The sequence below is a fragment of the Euleptes europaea genome, chromosome 12 (assembly GCF_029931775.1).
Source record: "Euleptes europaea isolate rEulEur1 chromosome 12, rEulEur1.hap1, whole genome shotgun sequence".
NCBI lineage: Eukaryota > Metazoa > Chordata > Lepidosauria > Squamata > Sphaerodactylidae > Euleptes > Euleptes europaea.
In genome coordinates, this window is record NC_079323.1 from 53,030,678 (window position 1) to 53,047,358 (window position 16,681).

The 16,681-nt window shown below is 43.6% G+C and overlaps 1 protein-coding gene across 1 annotated transcript in view; it reads left to right on the forward strand.

Moving 5' to 3' along the window:
- The first annotated feature begins 15,348 nt into the window (after nucleotides 1–15,348).
- The window catches only part of NCAM2 (neural cell adhesion molecule 2), a 271,498-nt gene continuing 270,165 nt past the window's right edge, over nucleotides 15,349–16,681 (forward strand). Inside the window, exon 1 of the mRNA XM_056858381.1 lies at nucleotides 15,349–15,415. Coding sequence (XP_056714359.1) covers nucleotides 15,364–15,415 — 52 coding nt within the window. The 5' untranslated portion in view covers nucleotides 15,349–15,363. The remainder of the gene's footprint in view (nucleotides 15,416–16,681) is intronic.

Sequence of the window (16,681 nt, forward strand, 5' to 3'; positions counted from 1 at the left end):
AAAATAAAACAAAACAATCCTGAGAGACCCTTGATGTGATTGTTAGTTCTAGCAACACTCACCATACCTACAGTGCAATTTCTTCAGTAGCACAAAGAAGGACATCAAAAGACTCAAGTAGCAGAAAATCTAAAATCAATATCGCTGACAATGAAACAACAGCTGCTTTAGTTGCCAGTACTTTCTCTTAAAAGGGGAAAAAACTGCTCGTAATTATGGAAGAGCAACTATCATTACAATGTAGCAAAGTCACACCCCACAAGTGACAGTTGGGTATTTCTGATTAATGAAAGAAGCTATTCACGGATATTGAGAAACCACCCATAGTTGTGCAATGAATGAATGGATTAGAATCTTGAGATTCCTGGGGATAGCACAATCTCTGGTCTAACAATGTTCCGTTTTGTTACCAATAATGAAAGAGTTACATATTGACATTATTGATACCATGGCTCATACTTAATTGTTGGAGCAAAAGAATCAGGAGTCTAATGACATTTCTTTCCTGCAGAGTGATTTTGAGACTAGATTATTTTTTGAGATATATATAAAAAAAAGAAAATATTTTCCACGTTTCATAACTTCCTGACGAATGATCACATTACTTTACCTGCTATCATTTTGATGGACAGGTTCATATCACTACCTCCAAGCTTCGGGGGGAAAATTATTGTTTGTAAATTAAAATGTATAAAGGAACAAGTGACAAATACTTTTCATATCCTGCCAGACAACCTTTTAACGTACCAGCACCACATGGACTACAGCACTTATCAACCGATTAAATGGTTGTTGAGGTTTCATGAATTTCAAACAGACATATGCTAATTATGGTTCACAGAATCATTCTGAAGCGAACCAAATTCTGCTCCCATCATAGGCTTTGCTAAAGTTTTAATGGGAGTACAGTTGAGTTAAATATTATAATGTACAACTTGCTTGCTCCCTAACTATCTAAGGCCTGCAGTGTAGATTTTGGATTTCAGATTCACTACATTTAACCCAGTGGGAATAGGGTATCTTCAGTCTATGGACTGTGGCTGAATCAGTTTGTACATTAGGATGTAATTAATGTATTTGACTCGCATTTTAACAACAAAGATAATTATTAAAGGCCTTGTTTAGGAAAAAAATTTTTAAAGCAGTTACTAACAGATATGCATTTTGATTTCTGTTCATACAAGAATTGCACATCCACTAAATCATAGAATCATAGAGTTGAAAGGGGACATATAGGCAATCTAGTCCAACCCCCTGCTCAAATCAGGATCAGCCTAAAGCATTATTGACAAGTGTTTTTCCAACGGCTGCTTGAAGACTGCCAGTGAGGGGAAGCTCACCTCCTCCCTAAGCAGCAAATTCCACTGTTGAAATACTCTCACTAATAAAAAAAATTCCTAATGTTGAGCCAGTACCTTTCTGCCTATAATTTATAACATCCTCTAAGTGACAGCGCTTCAAATACTTAAAGAGAGCAATCATGTTTCCCCTCAACGTCCTCTACTCTAGATGGAACATTCCCAAGATCCTCTGTCTTTCCTCATAGGGCTTGGTCTCTAGGCCCCTGATCATCTTTGTCACTCTCCTCTGCACCCGCTCCATTTTGTCCACATCTTTTTTGAAGTGAGCCCCCCCAGAACTGTGCACAGTACTCCAGGTGTGGCCTGACCAATGTGGTGTACTGCAGGACTATGACATCTTGCTATTTGGATGTTGATACACCCTAATATATCATTAGCTTTTTTCTTTTGCTTCTGCATCATACCGGCTGCTGATATTTAGCTTACAGTCCAACCATACCCCAAGATCTTGTTCACACACACTGCTACACAGAAGTGTATCCCCATGTTTCTCATTTTGTATCCCCCAGCCAGTATGCATGCTGCTCGTTTTTGTTACCCAGATGTAGAACTCTGCATTTATCCTTGTTGAATTGTATCGTGTTCACATCCACCCACTTTTCCAGTGTGTTCAGATCCCACTGAATTCTATCTCTACCTTCCAGTGGGTTTGCTGCTTCTTCCAATTTGGTGTCATCTGCAGATTTAATGAGTAGTCCCTCCACAACCTCATGCAGATCGTTTATAAAAATATTGAAAAGTGCAGGGCTCAGAATCAACCCCTGGGGCACCCCACTGGATACCTCCCTCCAAACAGATGTAATGCCATTGACAACCACTCTTTGGATGCAGTTCTCCAACTAGTTCCTTATCCACCTAACTATCCTACAGTCCAGTCTACAGTGGAGTGGAAACAGGGTTATACTTGCTGCCCCTGCCTATGCCTTCTAAGCAGGGGCAGTCTGGGAGGAAAAACAGTTGTGGAAAAGGGCCCCATCCCTTGGCCCACCCAGGCTCCACCACTACAAAGGAGGGAGGGAAGGAGGGAGCGATAAGGAGCAAGATTGTCTGAGCAGAAAAAGGAGGAGGGGACAGCTAGTTGGAGAATGAGGCAGAGAGAACTGGCAGCAGTGGAGAAGGCAAGCTGGAGCTGATGGAGGAAGGTAAACTGGCAGCGTACGAAGAAGCCAGAGATGCGGCCAGTAATGAAAGGGATGCAGTAATGGGGCCCTGCAAATCTTCAAGTCTTCCTCTTGTGTGGGTATTCTTGTGGAAAGTTGCAGGGTCTATCACCACTGGGTTGGTGTGGGTGGAATAGCTGAAGAAAAAAATGGAAGCACTCTACTTTTTTATTTATTTTTTATTATTTTTATTACAAGGTACAGAAAAATGGGGAAAAGGGGAAAGGTAATCGGGCTACATTCATTTTCATTTCACCAGCGTACGGGCTTTCTTCGTCATCTCTATGTTAATCTTTATTTTTTCTATAATTACCACTATTTCATTCATACATCAGTTCTCTAATATCAATATTAATGTTTCTAATGTTTCCCTTTAATCTATTGAAGAAACAAATTTCATAAAAAACTCTAATTAAAATACTTGTTTGTTAACTACAATATGTATCATTAAAAGGTTGTCATTTCTGCTTGTGTTTTTCAATCATCTCATGATGTAGCATGCTCGAGAGTTTTGACATCATTGCATATTCATGCATTTTTGAAAAAATGGAAGCACTCTTGATAGAAGCTCAGGAGCCCAACTCTATGGCCGCTTTTACATTGCCACTCTAAACCGGTTGTTATCCATTGTTACCCAATTCCAAGTAAACAGACATTGGGATGAAGGTTTCATATAGCATATTAAAATCCATTAATGAGCCATGTCTGAAGCGCATTTAAAACCGTTAATGAGCTGTGTCTGAACTGTGCTGCTTCTTTCTCCCAGCTTTTTCGTGGCATGTTCTTTTCTGCCTTTTTTTTAAAAAAAAAATCCAACTTTTAAAAAACAACATTCCAATGAATTGTGATAGTGGTCTAGCACTATAGCGTAAAAATTGGAAAGTTACAAAAAAAAATGCTTTGTGAAAAAGGCAGGAGGGAAAGAAGCACTTCAGAAGCACTGCAGACATTTCAAACAACACACTATTCAGAAGTAGAGATTTTCAAAGATTATAATACATAGCTAGTGAGCTGATTTAGCTTGGTGGGTCTCAAATTGCCTGTTTATTGATTCTTGATTGGATGATGCCATTTAGGGCTTTGTCAAGAATACATGTAATTTAAATAATGATAATATATGGTTTATATCTAAAAGTTGCATATTACTGAAGAAAGCAAGATAAATTAAATAAAATCTACTTTTGGCTTTTTTTTAATTAGTAGGCATCTATTTCGAACCTCTCAGAACTTTCATTCTGAAATTAAAGCATGTCGATAATCAGGAAGAGTATTCAGCTATCTTCACAAAATTATATTTGGTTATGTCTGAATATAACTGTTGGGTGGCAGTAAAGTCTAGAGTTACAGAACCATACTGATGTGTCCACTCCAGGAAAACTTCCACAACTTCCATCCCCTTACATATTATTCATTATACTGTCTTGGGTTATTGCAAGCCATTGTTTTGTTGTTCATGCACCTCTGTATGCGTGCACATGTACCTGCTAATTCTTATTTTAATTAGATTCTACATCCTTCTGATTAGTTATTGCTGTTCTCTAGTACTGTGGCTATGCTTGTGAGACCGAGGCCCTCTAGGCTTTGCAGTACAAATTATGATTATATTCTGATTAGTATTTAGAGTGTCATCATCATCACTTCAATTCCAACAAAACCTGGAAGCGACGCCCTACTATCCAAGAAGACAGAAAATAAAATAATAATCATTATAATAGACCTCCGTTATAATGACAATTATACTTTGGATGTTGCCTGTGCTACATTAAACAAAATAAAAATTCAGTCTCTTCCTTGTGCTATACCAATAGAAGTTTTTTATTGTTATCGATTTCTGTGTAAATGTAGCATTAGGTTTTTTTTAATATCTAATACATTTGAAAGAGTCAATAATAACTGTATGACTAGGGTTGCCAGGTCCCCCTTGGCATGAGTTTGAATAAATGTCAGTATTTAAAATGTATCTTTGCCCTCTTTGGCAGTGCATAATGAAAACCAAAACAATTAAAATAAAACAAACTTCAGTTTCAACAATCTGCAAATCTTGACATGTGCCCAGATAATTCTGCAAGAATGCAACTTACCATGAGAATGAAGCTCTTTGTTTAAAGAATGTTTCAGCAAAGTGGGGTGAAACCTGTTTTCTGTGGAGTTTATAGTGTGTGTGTAAAGTGCCTTCAAGTTGCAGCCGACTTATGGCGACCCCTTATGGGGTTTTCACGGCAAGAGACTAACAGAGGTGGTTTACCAGTGTCTTCCTCTTCACAGCAACCCTAGTATTCCTTGGCGGTCTCCCATTCAAATACTAACCAGGGCTGACCCTGCTTAGCTTCTGAGATCTGATGAGATCAGGCTAGCCTGGGCCATCCAGGTCAGGGCGGAGTTTATAGTACACACAAGCAATTTAAATCTTTATGAAATCCTTTGCAGGATGCTGTGAGATAGAAAAAATAATTTGTTCCAATATCATACTTTGTATCATTGCTCCTGCACTGTAATGCTGTTGCTCAATGCTGGCTAATTCAAGTTGGTGCTTACTTGATTGTATTTTTAATTGTAAGAAAGCATCCCGTTTGAGATGATGACTCACTTTGGCTCATCAACATTTAGTCAAAATATTTGAAGATGACATCTTAGTAATTTCTACTTATTGTGCAAAAATTAGTACTTGTTTCATCCTGAGGTATGAGGCTGGGTGCTTTGACCTTTTCTCTTTAGCAATTATACAGAATGTTGAAGCATATAGCCTGCTCCAAAAGTGCTTTCATAGTCTGTGGAATCACCTCTAGGAAACATCAAGTACTAAATATTTAAAAGTGCCCTAGAGGTGTCAAACTGACCTGTGCTTTTAGCTTTCGGGTGGGGGCGGGAACTAATAGCAAAACTATACACATGAATTTATCCTCTAAGGTGAAGTGATCACACTTACTTTGGCTATGCATACATAATGATCAGGATAGAATAATAGTTTTTTTTTTTTTTTCATTCTCATACCCATCAAAATAATGCTGGTTGTAACTCTTGTTCAGAATATTTCTTCTTGGAGTCTGTGCATTTGTGTCTTATATCAAGTGCCTTACTTTAGAGTCAGGGTCTGCCAGACCCTGCTTTTACATTCACAGGAAACCCATGAACAATTTGTGATTACAATGGTGTTTATTAAGGTTTAACAAGATATTATATACATTGTTGGTAGGTGCACAACAATGCAAGTTCAAGCAAAGATGAGCTTACTACATCCCTCTCTGAACACTGGGGATCCCTGCCAGTCCTCTTCAGGTATCAGTCCTTGGCTCTAAATGCTGTTTGCACGTTAACACAGTTTCCAATCAGCAAACAATGTATAAGGCCTCGCGGCTTGCCTACGTGTGTGTGTAAAGTGGCAAAAAAATCATATTCAACTTAGAAATTTAGTGTGCTGGACCTGGCGGCTTCTAGGGAGTGTCAGGTTAGAGATCCTGGTCAGAGGAAAGGCTGCAGCTGGCATTTAGAAACATAGAGCTAGAAGTGATCCCAAAGGTAATCTAGTCCAACCCCCTATACAATGAAGGAAATTCACAGCCATCCCCCCACTCCCCCAGTAACCCCTGCTCTATGCCCAGAAGAAGGTAAAAACCTCCAGGGTACCTAACCAATCTGGCATGGAGGAAAATTCCTTCCTGACCCCGAAATGGTGATTGGCATTACCCTGGCCATATAAGAAAGGGCATCCCTTTCTGCCACCCCTATCACAATTGGCCTATATTCATAGTGAGTCATACAACCAGCATTGGTGTTGGATGGCCTTCTCTGTGTGTGTAAAGAGCCTTAAAGTCGCAGCTGACTTATGGCGACCCCTCTTGGGGTTTTCATGGCAAGAGACTAACAGAGGTGGTTTGCCAGTGCCTTCCTCTGCACAGCAACCCTGGTATTCCCTGGTGGTCTCCCATCCAAATACTAACCAGGGCTGACCCTGCTTAGCTTCTGAGATCTGACGAGATCAGGCTAGACTGGCCCTTCCAGGTCATGGCTGGATGACCTTCTAGCCTTTGCTTAAAAGTCTCCAAAGATGGACAGCCTAATAGGGGTGTGCATTCACATATACAGTTTTAATCTTGGAAACATTTCAGTGTTTGATGCCTTGGGGACCCCAAGTTTGGTGGAAAGGCAGCATAGAAATGTTTTCAATAAATAAATAATAAATCACATGCTGCTGTAAGGTGCTATAATGAAACCTGGTCACCCCCTATAAGGAACTCTGAAAACGTGTAGATTAAAGAACAGGGAATAAAATTTGGGTTGGCTGGATATTCTAGCCTCCAACATAGGATTCAGTGCAGAAAGGACCAGCTTGGAAGGCTTAAAACTGTATGTAAATACAGAGGGAGTAGGAGGGAAGAACCTGATGATGAGATGAGTAACCCCGGTTTATCAGAAAAAAGTTAGAGACCTGAGAATGTGATAAACCCAGGAGCCATAGCTAAGCCTCTGTTCCCCTCCCACAACAGTTACTTTGAAGTCAACTAGGAGGCGGGTATCAGCTTTGGAAACAACATTTTTTTTAACAATAAAAAAGAATCCCAATAGGTCTGGAGCATCATGCAATCAATGAACAGCATATTGTTGATCGTGCTATTTCTGCTGTACCTGCACATAATAATTTAATCAGTAAAATGCCTCACTGTGTTGCTGTCATATGACTGCATAGTACATAATTAGCCCAATAGTTCATAAATTACATTCTTTTAGTAGGTATATATAGTGCAGCATTTCCATGGATGCAAGATGCCCACACGCAGCAGCACAGAATGAACACACACACACCCAGATCTTGACCTTGGGCTGCAGCAGGAGTGTGTGTGTGTAAAGTGCCGTCAAGTCGCAGCCGACTTATGGTGACCCCTTTTGGGGTTTTCAAGGCAAGAGACTAACAGATGAGGTTTGCCAGTGCTTTCCTCTGCACAGCAACCCTGGTATTCCTTGGTGGTCTCCCATCCAAATGTGGCAGGAGTAGAGAGCTAAAAAAAGTCACGTTCTATGGGCAGAAGTCCTTGTGCTAGTGGAAACACTGTTCTGGATCCTATCAATATCTACCTGTAAAGGATTCCCCCATTCATATCAATGAAATAGACCTGCATTCACATTCCTTTTCAGGAGCTCCTTCTGCATGTGGGACTGTTGGCTAGTAGATATAGTTTGATTATAGGTACACGGCAAAATATTTAATGAGCAACATTTTCTGAACAGAAAAGAAATAATGCAAACTTTTTTCTTGTTACACTTGTTACAAAAGCATGAATTTTATAGGTGCCATTTTTTTTCTGAAGCAAAGGTCCTTCATAAAATTGCTTTGACTGTAGCAACACAAAGAGAGACTATATTCATAGCAAAGGAAAAGGTTTTTTCTCTTTGTGCTAATAAAGAAGCCCAAACCAGAAATTTCCTAGACAAGTAAATGAATAGGTATAAGGATTTGTGACACTTTCAAAACATAAGGAAACCTCCCAAATGTCCTCTTTCCTAATATTACTAAAACATTTTATCACATGAAAAGACTGGCAAGAGAAAGAAAGTAAACACAGTATTGTGCAAAAGGATGAAATGAATCATACACACACACATATACACACACGCACTTATAAAGCTTTGCAATCATATCATTCCTTCAAAAATTGTCTGATTCTGATAAACATTGGCTAGAATCCAACAGCTAAGAACTGTGAGCTCCTCAGTGAATTCTAACTCTCCTGAGGACTGGTAGCTGCCAACAAATTGAATACCAAATACCAGTTGGGGAACAGGGAACAGCTCTCCAAACAAATTTCCAACTAAGGGACTCTAATAACACTGAAAGAAATGCTTACTGAAATCCAAATGCAAACACATCTGAAAAAAAAAAATCTATTGGGAAAAACGAAACGATAGGCATCAGTGGACCTCTACAAAAAGCATAAGGGTCTTAAAACAATAAATGGAAGTGCTGGTCACTTGCATTGGAGTCCCTGAAATATTTGTAGGTGTCTATAGGTTTAGTGGAACATGCCAATAAAGCATGCCATCAAACACCATTGAGAGGATTAGCAGAAGAAGAATAGAAAATAACAAAACGTTGAGGTACAAATTCACATAGAGTATTAATAGACAAATAGTACTGTAAAATATTGATGGAATTAGGCCAGCCAGGTTGGTACGGCAGAGGTTTGCCACAAATGCTGAATCAATGACAAACATAAACTCATGGTGGATCTACCCCAAGATCCATCTAATGTCAGGCCTTTGCCTTTTAGCTGGAGCAAAGGCTCTTGACATGAGTTAGGCCAGGTTCTGGCCACACGTCAAGTCCTTGGTTCTCATGCCTCTGAACGTCTGTGTACAGTTTCACTCATCCTGTTTTTTGCAGCTGTGATAATGTTTAGTCTGCCTTCCTGGGAACTGCTTATCTCGGGGATCCCTAGCAATGTTTACTTTTCCAGTCCATAGTGTCTTAAGCATGTAACCTGCCTGTATTCACCATTACTGGCCTCACCTGCGTGTAGGCAGTCAGTTCTTAAATCTGTCTTTTTGCTCCTAATAAAGTATTACTGCTTCAAAGCTACCTGCCTGGATGAGTTTGCTTATGGGATGCTAGGGACAGATGCCTGATCCTGACATCTAGTTCAACATCATCCTGTTTCTCACAGGATGCCAGCCCATAACGATATCTTGTCATTTTGCCTCAGTCCATATAATTCATGGTTTGTTCTGTTCTGCCTAGGAACTATGGATAAGCAGCCACATTAGAAATGGACGTAGAGTAAAATCTCGATCAAAAGTCATGATGTTGTATTTGTAAAGTTGTTCTTTTAATTATGTGCACATCAAGCCTTAACTGTCACCAAATCTATGAGTTCCTTGGTGACACAGATGCAAACAGCCCAGCTTGAACATGGCTACACACTCTATTCCACATCCTCCATATACTAGTAAATTCAGATTAGGGCTGCCAAAAGCCACCATAAGCTCTCAGGCCCCTCTTCTGCCATCAGCTCAAGCACCATATGGAAACATATCACACAACATGGCCAGCTGCATGGGCTCCCAGAGAGATCAGCCCCCCTGGAATTTTGTCCTCCTTCTCTGGCCCTGATTTGGATTGCATTCTGTAAGCACAGATTTTGTGCACTGAACTGCCTCTGAAAATTCTCCCAAAGCCAATTAAAGTGTGTGAATAAAAGTTGGATCTCCATCAGGTGTTCTATTTGGCCTTTTCCATGCTGTTAAAAAAAACCCAACATTTAGTGCTTTCTAGTAATCAGATGGTAATTGTGTACAAAATTTCAGCTTTCTAGTTTAATTGTTCTTGGTATTACAATATATCACTTGAACAACCATCTCGAGTTCCTTAATTCTGTTATTGTTTCAAACCACATTGCTGTTATGAAACTTTGCTAGCCGGACTTTTAACACACACACCCCGAAGAGACAAATAAAACTATTTTAAGTTGTACTTCAAAAAGCCTCTTGAGTGCCATATATTTCTGACCTTTTATTAAATCAAATCAAATCAGACCTTTATTGGCATAAAAAATAAATAAATACATATTGAAGTTAAAAGGAGGTTTTAAAATTTGGAACATGTTTCTTCCTTAGATCATATGCGAGGTTTAATTTTTTAAAAAATAAGTCCCAAGAAGCTAGCAACCCCTGCAGTAACCTGAGGATAGCTGTCATTTAAAAGAAATCTGACTAGCTCCTTATCGGTGCCACCAGGGCAATCTTTCCAGAGGGGTTCAATGATCTGTTCCCGTAAGGGTGAGCCAAGCTTACAGTGTAGCAATACATGGGCCACGGTTTCAACTTGTCCAGCGGCACAGGAACATAGCCTTTTCTTGTAGGGGACCTTGGCATATCTGCCCATGGTCCAGGCCGTGGGGAGGAAATTTAGGCGAGCTTGCATAAAAAGGCGTCTCAAGAAAGGGGAGGTCACAGTATAAAAGTAGCCAGGTAAAGAGCTCAGGGTCATATAGATACCATAGGTTAAAGGTGAGCAAGAGCTTGTAGCTCTAGCAAAGAGCATTTGTTTCCCAATGTCGGTGATCCTTAGTTCTAAAATTCTGAAGGCTTGCGCCTCATTTAAGGGGAGTAGCGCCTCAAAGGACACCCCTATGGATTTAATTTTATCACTGATGGTCTTGCAAAGAAAATAAGGGATCTGGCATTACTAGCGACAATGGTTTCATAACAAGTTATAAGTCTCAACAGAGATAGTGTGGGTTGGTATGTGCGAGAACAAAACAAATTAAAAAAGGAGGAGTTCCATCATAGCATCCTTCTGTATGTTGTGTCAAAAACCTTTGATAGAGGCTTAATATGTGGAAGTGGGAAGCTGAAAAAGCATTTTATTAATGCTCCATTAAAGGGGCAGGACATTTTCCCCCTCCAGGCAGTTAGCAATGCTAATTCACATTATGCACTTTTTCTAGGCCCATATGCTCATATTCAAGTATAAGCAAGTTCTTCTCCCACTTGTCATTTCATTCCCATGGCTACTTTTTGTCATTAGATGCGGTGACAAATTATTTTCTCACCATCCCTCATGCTTTGATGACCTCCAGATTACACTATTGTAATGAGTTCTGTGTGGTGCCCCCCACCCCCAAGATAGTTTGATGATGCCAGCTGGTCCAGAAACTTCCTGACAGGTACATGCCAGTGGGATCATATTGCATTATACTTCTTGCCCTGTGTTTCTGGTCCTAATTCAAGGTAAAGAGCCTATTTTAGGAAACACTTCCTACATAATCTCCCAGAAAGATTGAAATCAGCCAAGGACACCCTCCTAAAAGCATTTTAGGTGGATGTTAGCATGGACTTCCCTAGAATCCACTGACCCTTTCATAGAATCATAGAGTTGGAAGGGACCACCAGGGTAATCTAGTCCAATCCCCTGCACATTGCAGGAAATTCACAACTACCACCCCCACATCCCCAGCGACCCCTACTCCATGCCTAGAAGATGGCCAAGATGCCCTCCCTCTCATCATCTACCTAAGGTCATAGAATCAGCATTGCTGACAGATGGCCATCTAGCCTCTGCTTAAAAATCTCCAGGGAAGGAGCGCTTACCATCTCCTGAGGAAGTCTGTTCCACTGAGGAACCGCTCTGTTAGAAAATTCTTCCTAATGTCTAGATGGAAACCCTTTTGATTTATTTTCAACCCATTAATTCTGGTCCGACTTTCTGGGGCAACAGAAAACAACTCAGCACCACCCTCTCTATAACAGCCCTACAAGTATTTGAGGGTGGTTATCATATCCTCTCTCAGTCTTCTCCTCTTCAGGCTAAACATACCCAGCTCCTTCAGTGACAGACCCAGTGGTGTGGAGAGCACTCAGCTAGAAACCTCACTTAGCATCATCTTTTGTTTCCTTTCAAAGGCAAGAATTTTTTTTCCTGTTCTTCCAGGCCCCTGGAAGCATCGCCTACTTATTTTTGCTGCTGTACGCACAGTTTATTGGGTTGATCATAACTTTGCAGAAATCGTTCAAACGGATTTAACAGTTTTTATCTACATGTCCTCTGTGTTGTAAAGTTGCTTGGGAAAATGCCATCTTGAATACTGACAAATAGAGAGTGCCTGGCTGGAGCGATCTTTCACAGCCTTTCAGCCCCATCCCTCCTGTTCTCTATTAGATTCCCCCCTTCAGCATTTTCTTTGGACCTATCATTCTGGTGTCATTCGTTTCCAGGCCCTTTGGATCTCATGTGTTATTCCAGACACCCCTATCCCCCTCCCTAGCCATTTTGTTTTCTGGTATTCCTTTTGCCCCCATCCAGAATATATATATGCAGTTCTACGAAGAACTCATCCCACACTTGGGGAGGGGCTGTGGCTCAGTAGTAGAGCATCTGCTTGGCATGTAGAAGGTCCCAGGTTCAATCCCCGGCATCTCCAGTTAAAGAGGCTAGCTGAGTAGGTGATGTGAAAGACTTCCGCCTGAGACTCTAGAGAGCAGCTGCCAGCCTGAGTAGACAATACTGACTTTGATGGACCTTCACACACACACACACACACACACACACACACACACACACACACACACATTCACACTCACACTCTCTCTCTCACACACACACACACATTCCTAGCATATCTTCTGGTGCAATCCAGCCTAAGCACGCAGTGCCTTCAGTATCCGCCTGCCCTGTCTACAACCTGTCGCGCTGCACATGCATGCCAGTGGGACGTACTAAAACTAGGAACAGCACTCGCCCGTAGACAATACATAACTGCCCATAGAGAATGTATGCTTGCCATTGGGAATAGTGGAAACCACGCTTGCCAATAGGGAGCAGTGAGACCATGCTTGCCAATAGGGAATAATGACACCACGCTTGCCAACCGGAAAAAGTGAGACCACGCTTGACAACAGGGAATAATGGGACGCCGCTTGCCAATAGGGAATAATGAAACCACGTTGGCATGCGTGGTCTCAATTTTCCCTATTGGCAAGCGTGGTGTCATTATTTCCTGTTGTTGTGCCTGAGTAATCACATTCAGACATGCAAGCTACACACATAAACCGTACAAACAGAACTCACAGAGGCCACTGCCCAGTGGCCCCCCGTTTCCTTTAGCAAGTAGGCATACACACACATGCCAAAGGCTGGAATCTTTCCTCTCACATAAGGGAACAGCCTCCCTCCCACCTATTCCCCCTTTCTGATACTTTTGCTTCAGCCTGCAAAAGAACACTCTGACCATTCATTAATGTAGCAAGGCTCACTCAGGCTCTGTAGAAACTTATGGCGTTGCATTAACAAGCTAACATCGTATGTTAAGTAATTGTATCAATGTTGTATTGGAATATCAAAAGTCTATAAAACCTCTTGCATTGCCCCTCCCTCGGTGTGACAGGATTGCAGAGCTGTTCGTCTGGATCCTGGCTCACCCGGTTATGCCTTCTTGGCCAATAAAGCAAGCTGTAAGCTCACACCAGCCTCCTTGCCCTCATTGCTCCATCGGACTCTACATTAATGGGGGAGCACATCACTATTAGCAAGCGAGGTGTCATTATTCCCTATTGGCAAGCATGGTCTCACTGCTCCCTATTGGCAAGCGTGGTCTCACTGTCCTCTGTTGGCAAGCATGGTTCCCACTACTCCCAATGGGTAAGCGTGCATTCTCTATGGGCAGTTCTGTATTGTCCATGGGCAAGCGCTGTTCCTAGTGCATCCCCAGGCCAACCCCCACCCCACCCCGCCCTGACCCAGCCCCAGCCCCAGCGCGTATCCCCTCCGTATCCGTGCGCCACATCCGCAGCCCCCCCCCCCCGCTGCGCTCCTCTGGAGACCAGCCACTTCCCCGCCTTTCACATCACCTACTTGCCCAGTCCCTTTGACTGGGGATGCCGGGGATTGAACCTGGGACCTTCTGCATGCCAAGTAGATGCTCTACCGCTGAGCCACAGCCCCTCCCCTAAAAGGTTGGTGTTCCATGTTGAACACATGAAGCTGTCTTATACTGAATCAGGCCCCCTTGGTCCATCCAAGTCAGTATTGTCTACTCAGGCTGGCAGCTGCTCTCCAGGGTCTCAGGCGGAGGTCTTTCACATCAGCCCACAGCCCCTCTCCTAAAAGGTCAGTGTCCCATGTCAAACACATGAAGCTGCCTTCTATTGAATCAGTCCATCAAAAGGCCATTTATTCATGGAAGGTTTTGCATTGGATTTGCCACTCTCTAGATGCACATTTTCCCCATCTGAATTCTCAAAACTCTGCATGGCGGATTATTGTTGAGTTTTGAGAATATGGATGGGGGGAAAGTGCATCTAAAGAGTGGCAAATCCAATGCAAAACTTTCCAAGGAATAAATGGAGAAAGTCAGTATTGTCTACTCAGGCTGGCAGCTGCTCTCCAGGGTCTCAGGCGGAGGTCTTTCCCATCAGCCCGGAGCCCCTCTCCTAAAAGGTCAGTGTCCCGTGTCGAACACATGAAGCTGCCTTCTACTGAATCAGTCCATCCAAGTCAGTATTGTCAACTCAGACCGGCAGCGGCTCTCCAGAGTCTCAGGTTGAAATCTTTCCCATCACCTACTTGCCCGGTCCCTTTAACTGGAGTTGCCGGGGATTGAACCGGGGACCTTCTGCATGCCAAACAGATGCTCTACCACTGAGCCACAGCCCCTCCCCTAAAAGGTCAGTGTCCCGTGTCGAACACATGAAGCCGCCTTCTACTGAACCAGTCCATCCAAGTCAGTATTGTCAACTCAGGCTGGCAGCGGCTCTCCAGGGTCTCCGGCGGAGGTCTTTCCCATCCCCGACATCATCCGGGGGGGGGGGGAGCCCCCTTCGGCGCCCCCGGGAGGCCACCCGCTTCCCCGCAGCCTCGCCTGGAGCCCCGCAGCCGCAGGCCCCCTCCCTCCCTCCCCCCCTCGCCCTCCAGCAGACCCGCGGCCAGCGGTCAGGGGCCGGAGCCTCGCCGGGGCTCCCGCAGCCAGCGCGGCGGAAGAATCCCCGCCGCCCTCCCCTCCCGCAGCAGAGCCGCAGCCGCTCCCGTGCGTTCGGGCCGGCGGAGGGATCCACCCCGTCCCTGCGCGCGTGGAGCGGCTCCTCCTCCTCCTCCGCCGCCGCCGCCTGCTGGATATAGGCAAGCGCGGAGAGGCGCCGGCGCTCACTCGGGCTCGCGGGGCTGCTGGGCTGGCCGGGGCGCGCGGCTGGCCGAAGCGCGGCTGGGGGCAGAGAGCGAGCGAGCGAGCGCGCGAGCCAGCCCGGAGCCCGGAGCCCTGCAGGGAAGGAGGCGCGGCCGCGGCGGCCGGGGAAGCAGCGGCCGGAGCGGGCTGGGCGCCCCGAACCTGGGAGCTGTCCACCGGCCGCAGGTGCTGAAAATGAACCTGCCGACTCTCTACCTGCTGGGATTGGTCCTGGGGAGCGGGCAAGGTAGGAGCCCGGCTGGCTTGGGGGTTTGGGCGCGCCTCTTGGCCGTGTTTCTCCGGCATGCAAAGGAACGGGGAAGAATTTTTTTTTTTTAAAGCAAAGATAGATAGATAGATAGATAGATAGATAGATAGATAGATAGATAGATAGATAGATAGATAGATAGATAGATAGATAGATAGATATTGATATCAAACAAATTAACATGCCAAGTCTTGGTGGGGAAGCCGTTGCTGGGGCTCCCTCTGAAATGCAAATGAACGGGAAAGATTTTTTTTCTTTTTAAAAAAGCATATATATATATATATATATATATATATATATATATATATATATATATATATATATATATATATATTGATATATATATATTGATATATATATTGATATATTGATATATATATATTGATATATATATCAAACAAATTAACCTGGCAAGTCTCGGAAGCCGTTGCTGGGTGCTGGGGCTCCCTCTGAAATCCCTCTCTCCGTGGGGAAGCAGCCCTGCCGCTATGTATTTATTTTGAATGGACCCAGAGCCGCCCGAAGGATGCTAACTGCAGTTCTCTTGGAGCTTCTCTCTCTCCTGTTATACGGAACAATGGTTGTCCTTGTTTCTTGGCGTCCGGTTCCCTCCCCCCCCCTTCGTGTGCAGTGAAGGGAAAGGGGTGAAATGTAAAATGCATTCATTAAACTTGGCGTTCCTTAAAATAAAGGTGTGTGTGTGGGGGGGGGGGAGGTGGATGGAATAGACCTGGTCCCCGAGACATTCTTGGGGGCTTTTCATCCCTGCCAGGACGGGGAATTTCTCTTCCTCTTGCTGGGTTTCTGTGTGGAGAGCTTTCTTCTGTTTGCTTCCCAAATTGCCCTGAGCGGACATTTGGTTCTGTTTTGTGTGACACGTCTGTGTGTCTACAGGCATGCATACGGCAGTTTTGATGCAAGGTGGTTCTTGGCAGGTATGGATTCTGAAAGTGAACGGCAGTTGTGTGGCAAAAAGTGATCAAAGGCAAGGGGTGCCGCTGTATGCTGGCGGTGTTCATATGTACAGTGCATGTGTGTTCAGATATATATCCGAGTAGCCCTTCGGTCAAAACAGAAACTGGGCTTGGCTTTGGATCTGCGCCTTGATCCTAGGTTACTTCAGGATTCTGGGATGTTTTGGAAGGGGGAGGGAGCTGTGCGCTCTGTGAATGTGACACGGTGACAGTACTTCTTTGTGCAAATTAATTGCAGCATTTCAAACTGTTCAGACAAGTTTTTGGCATG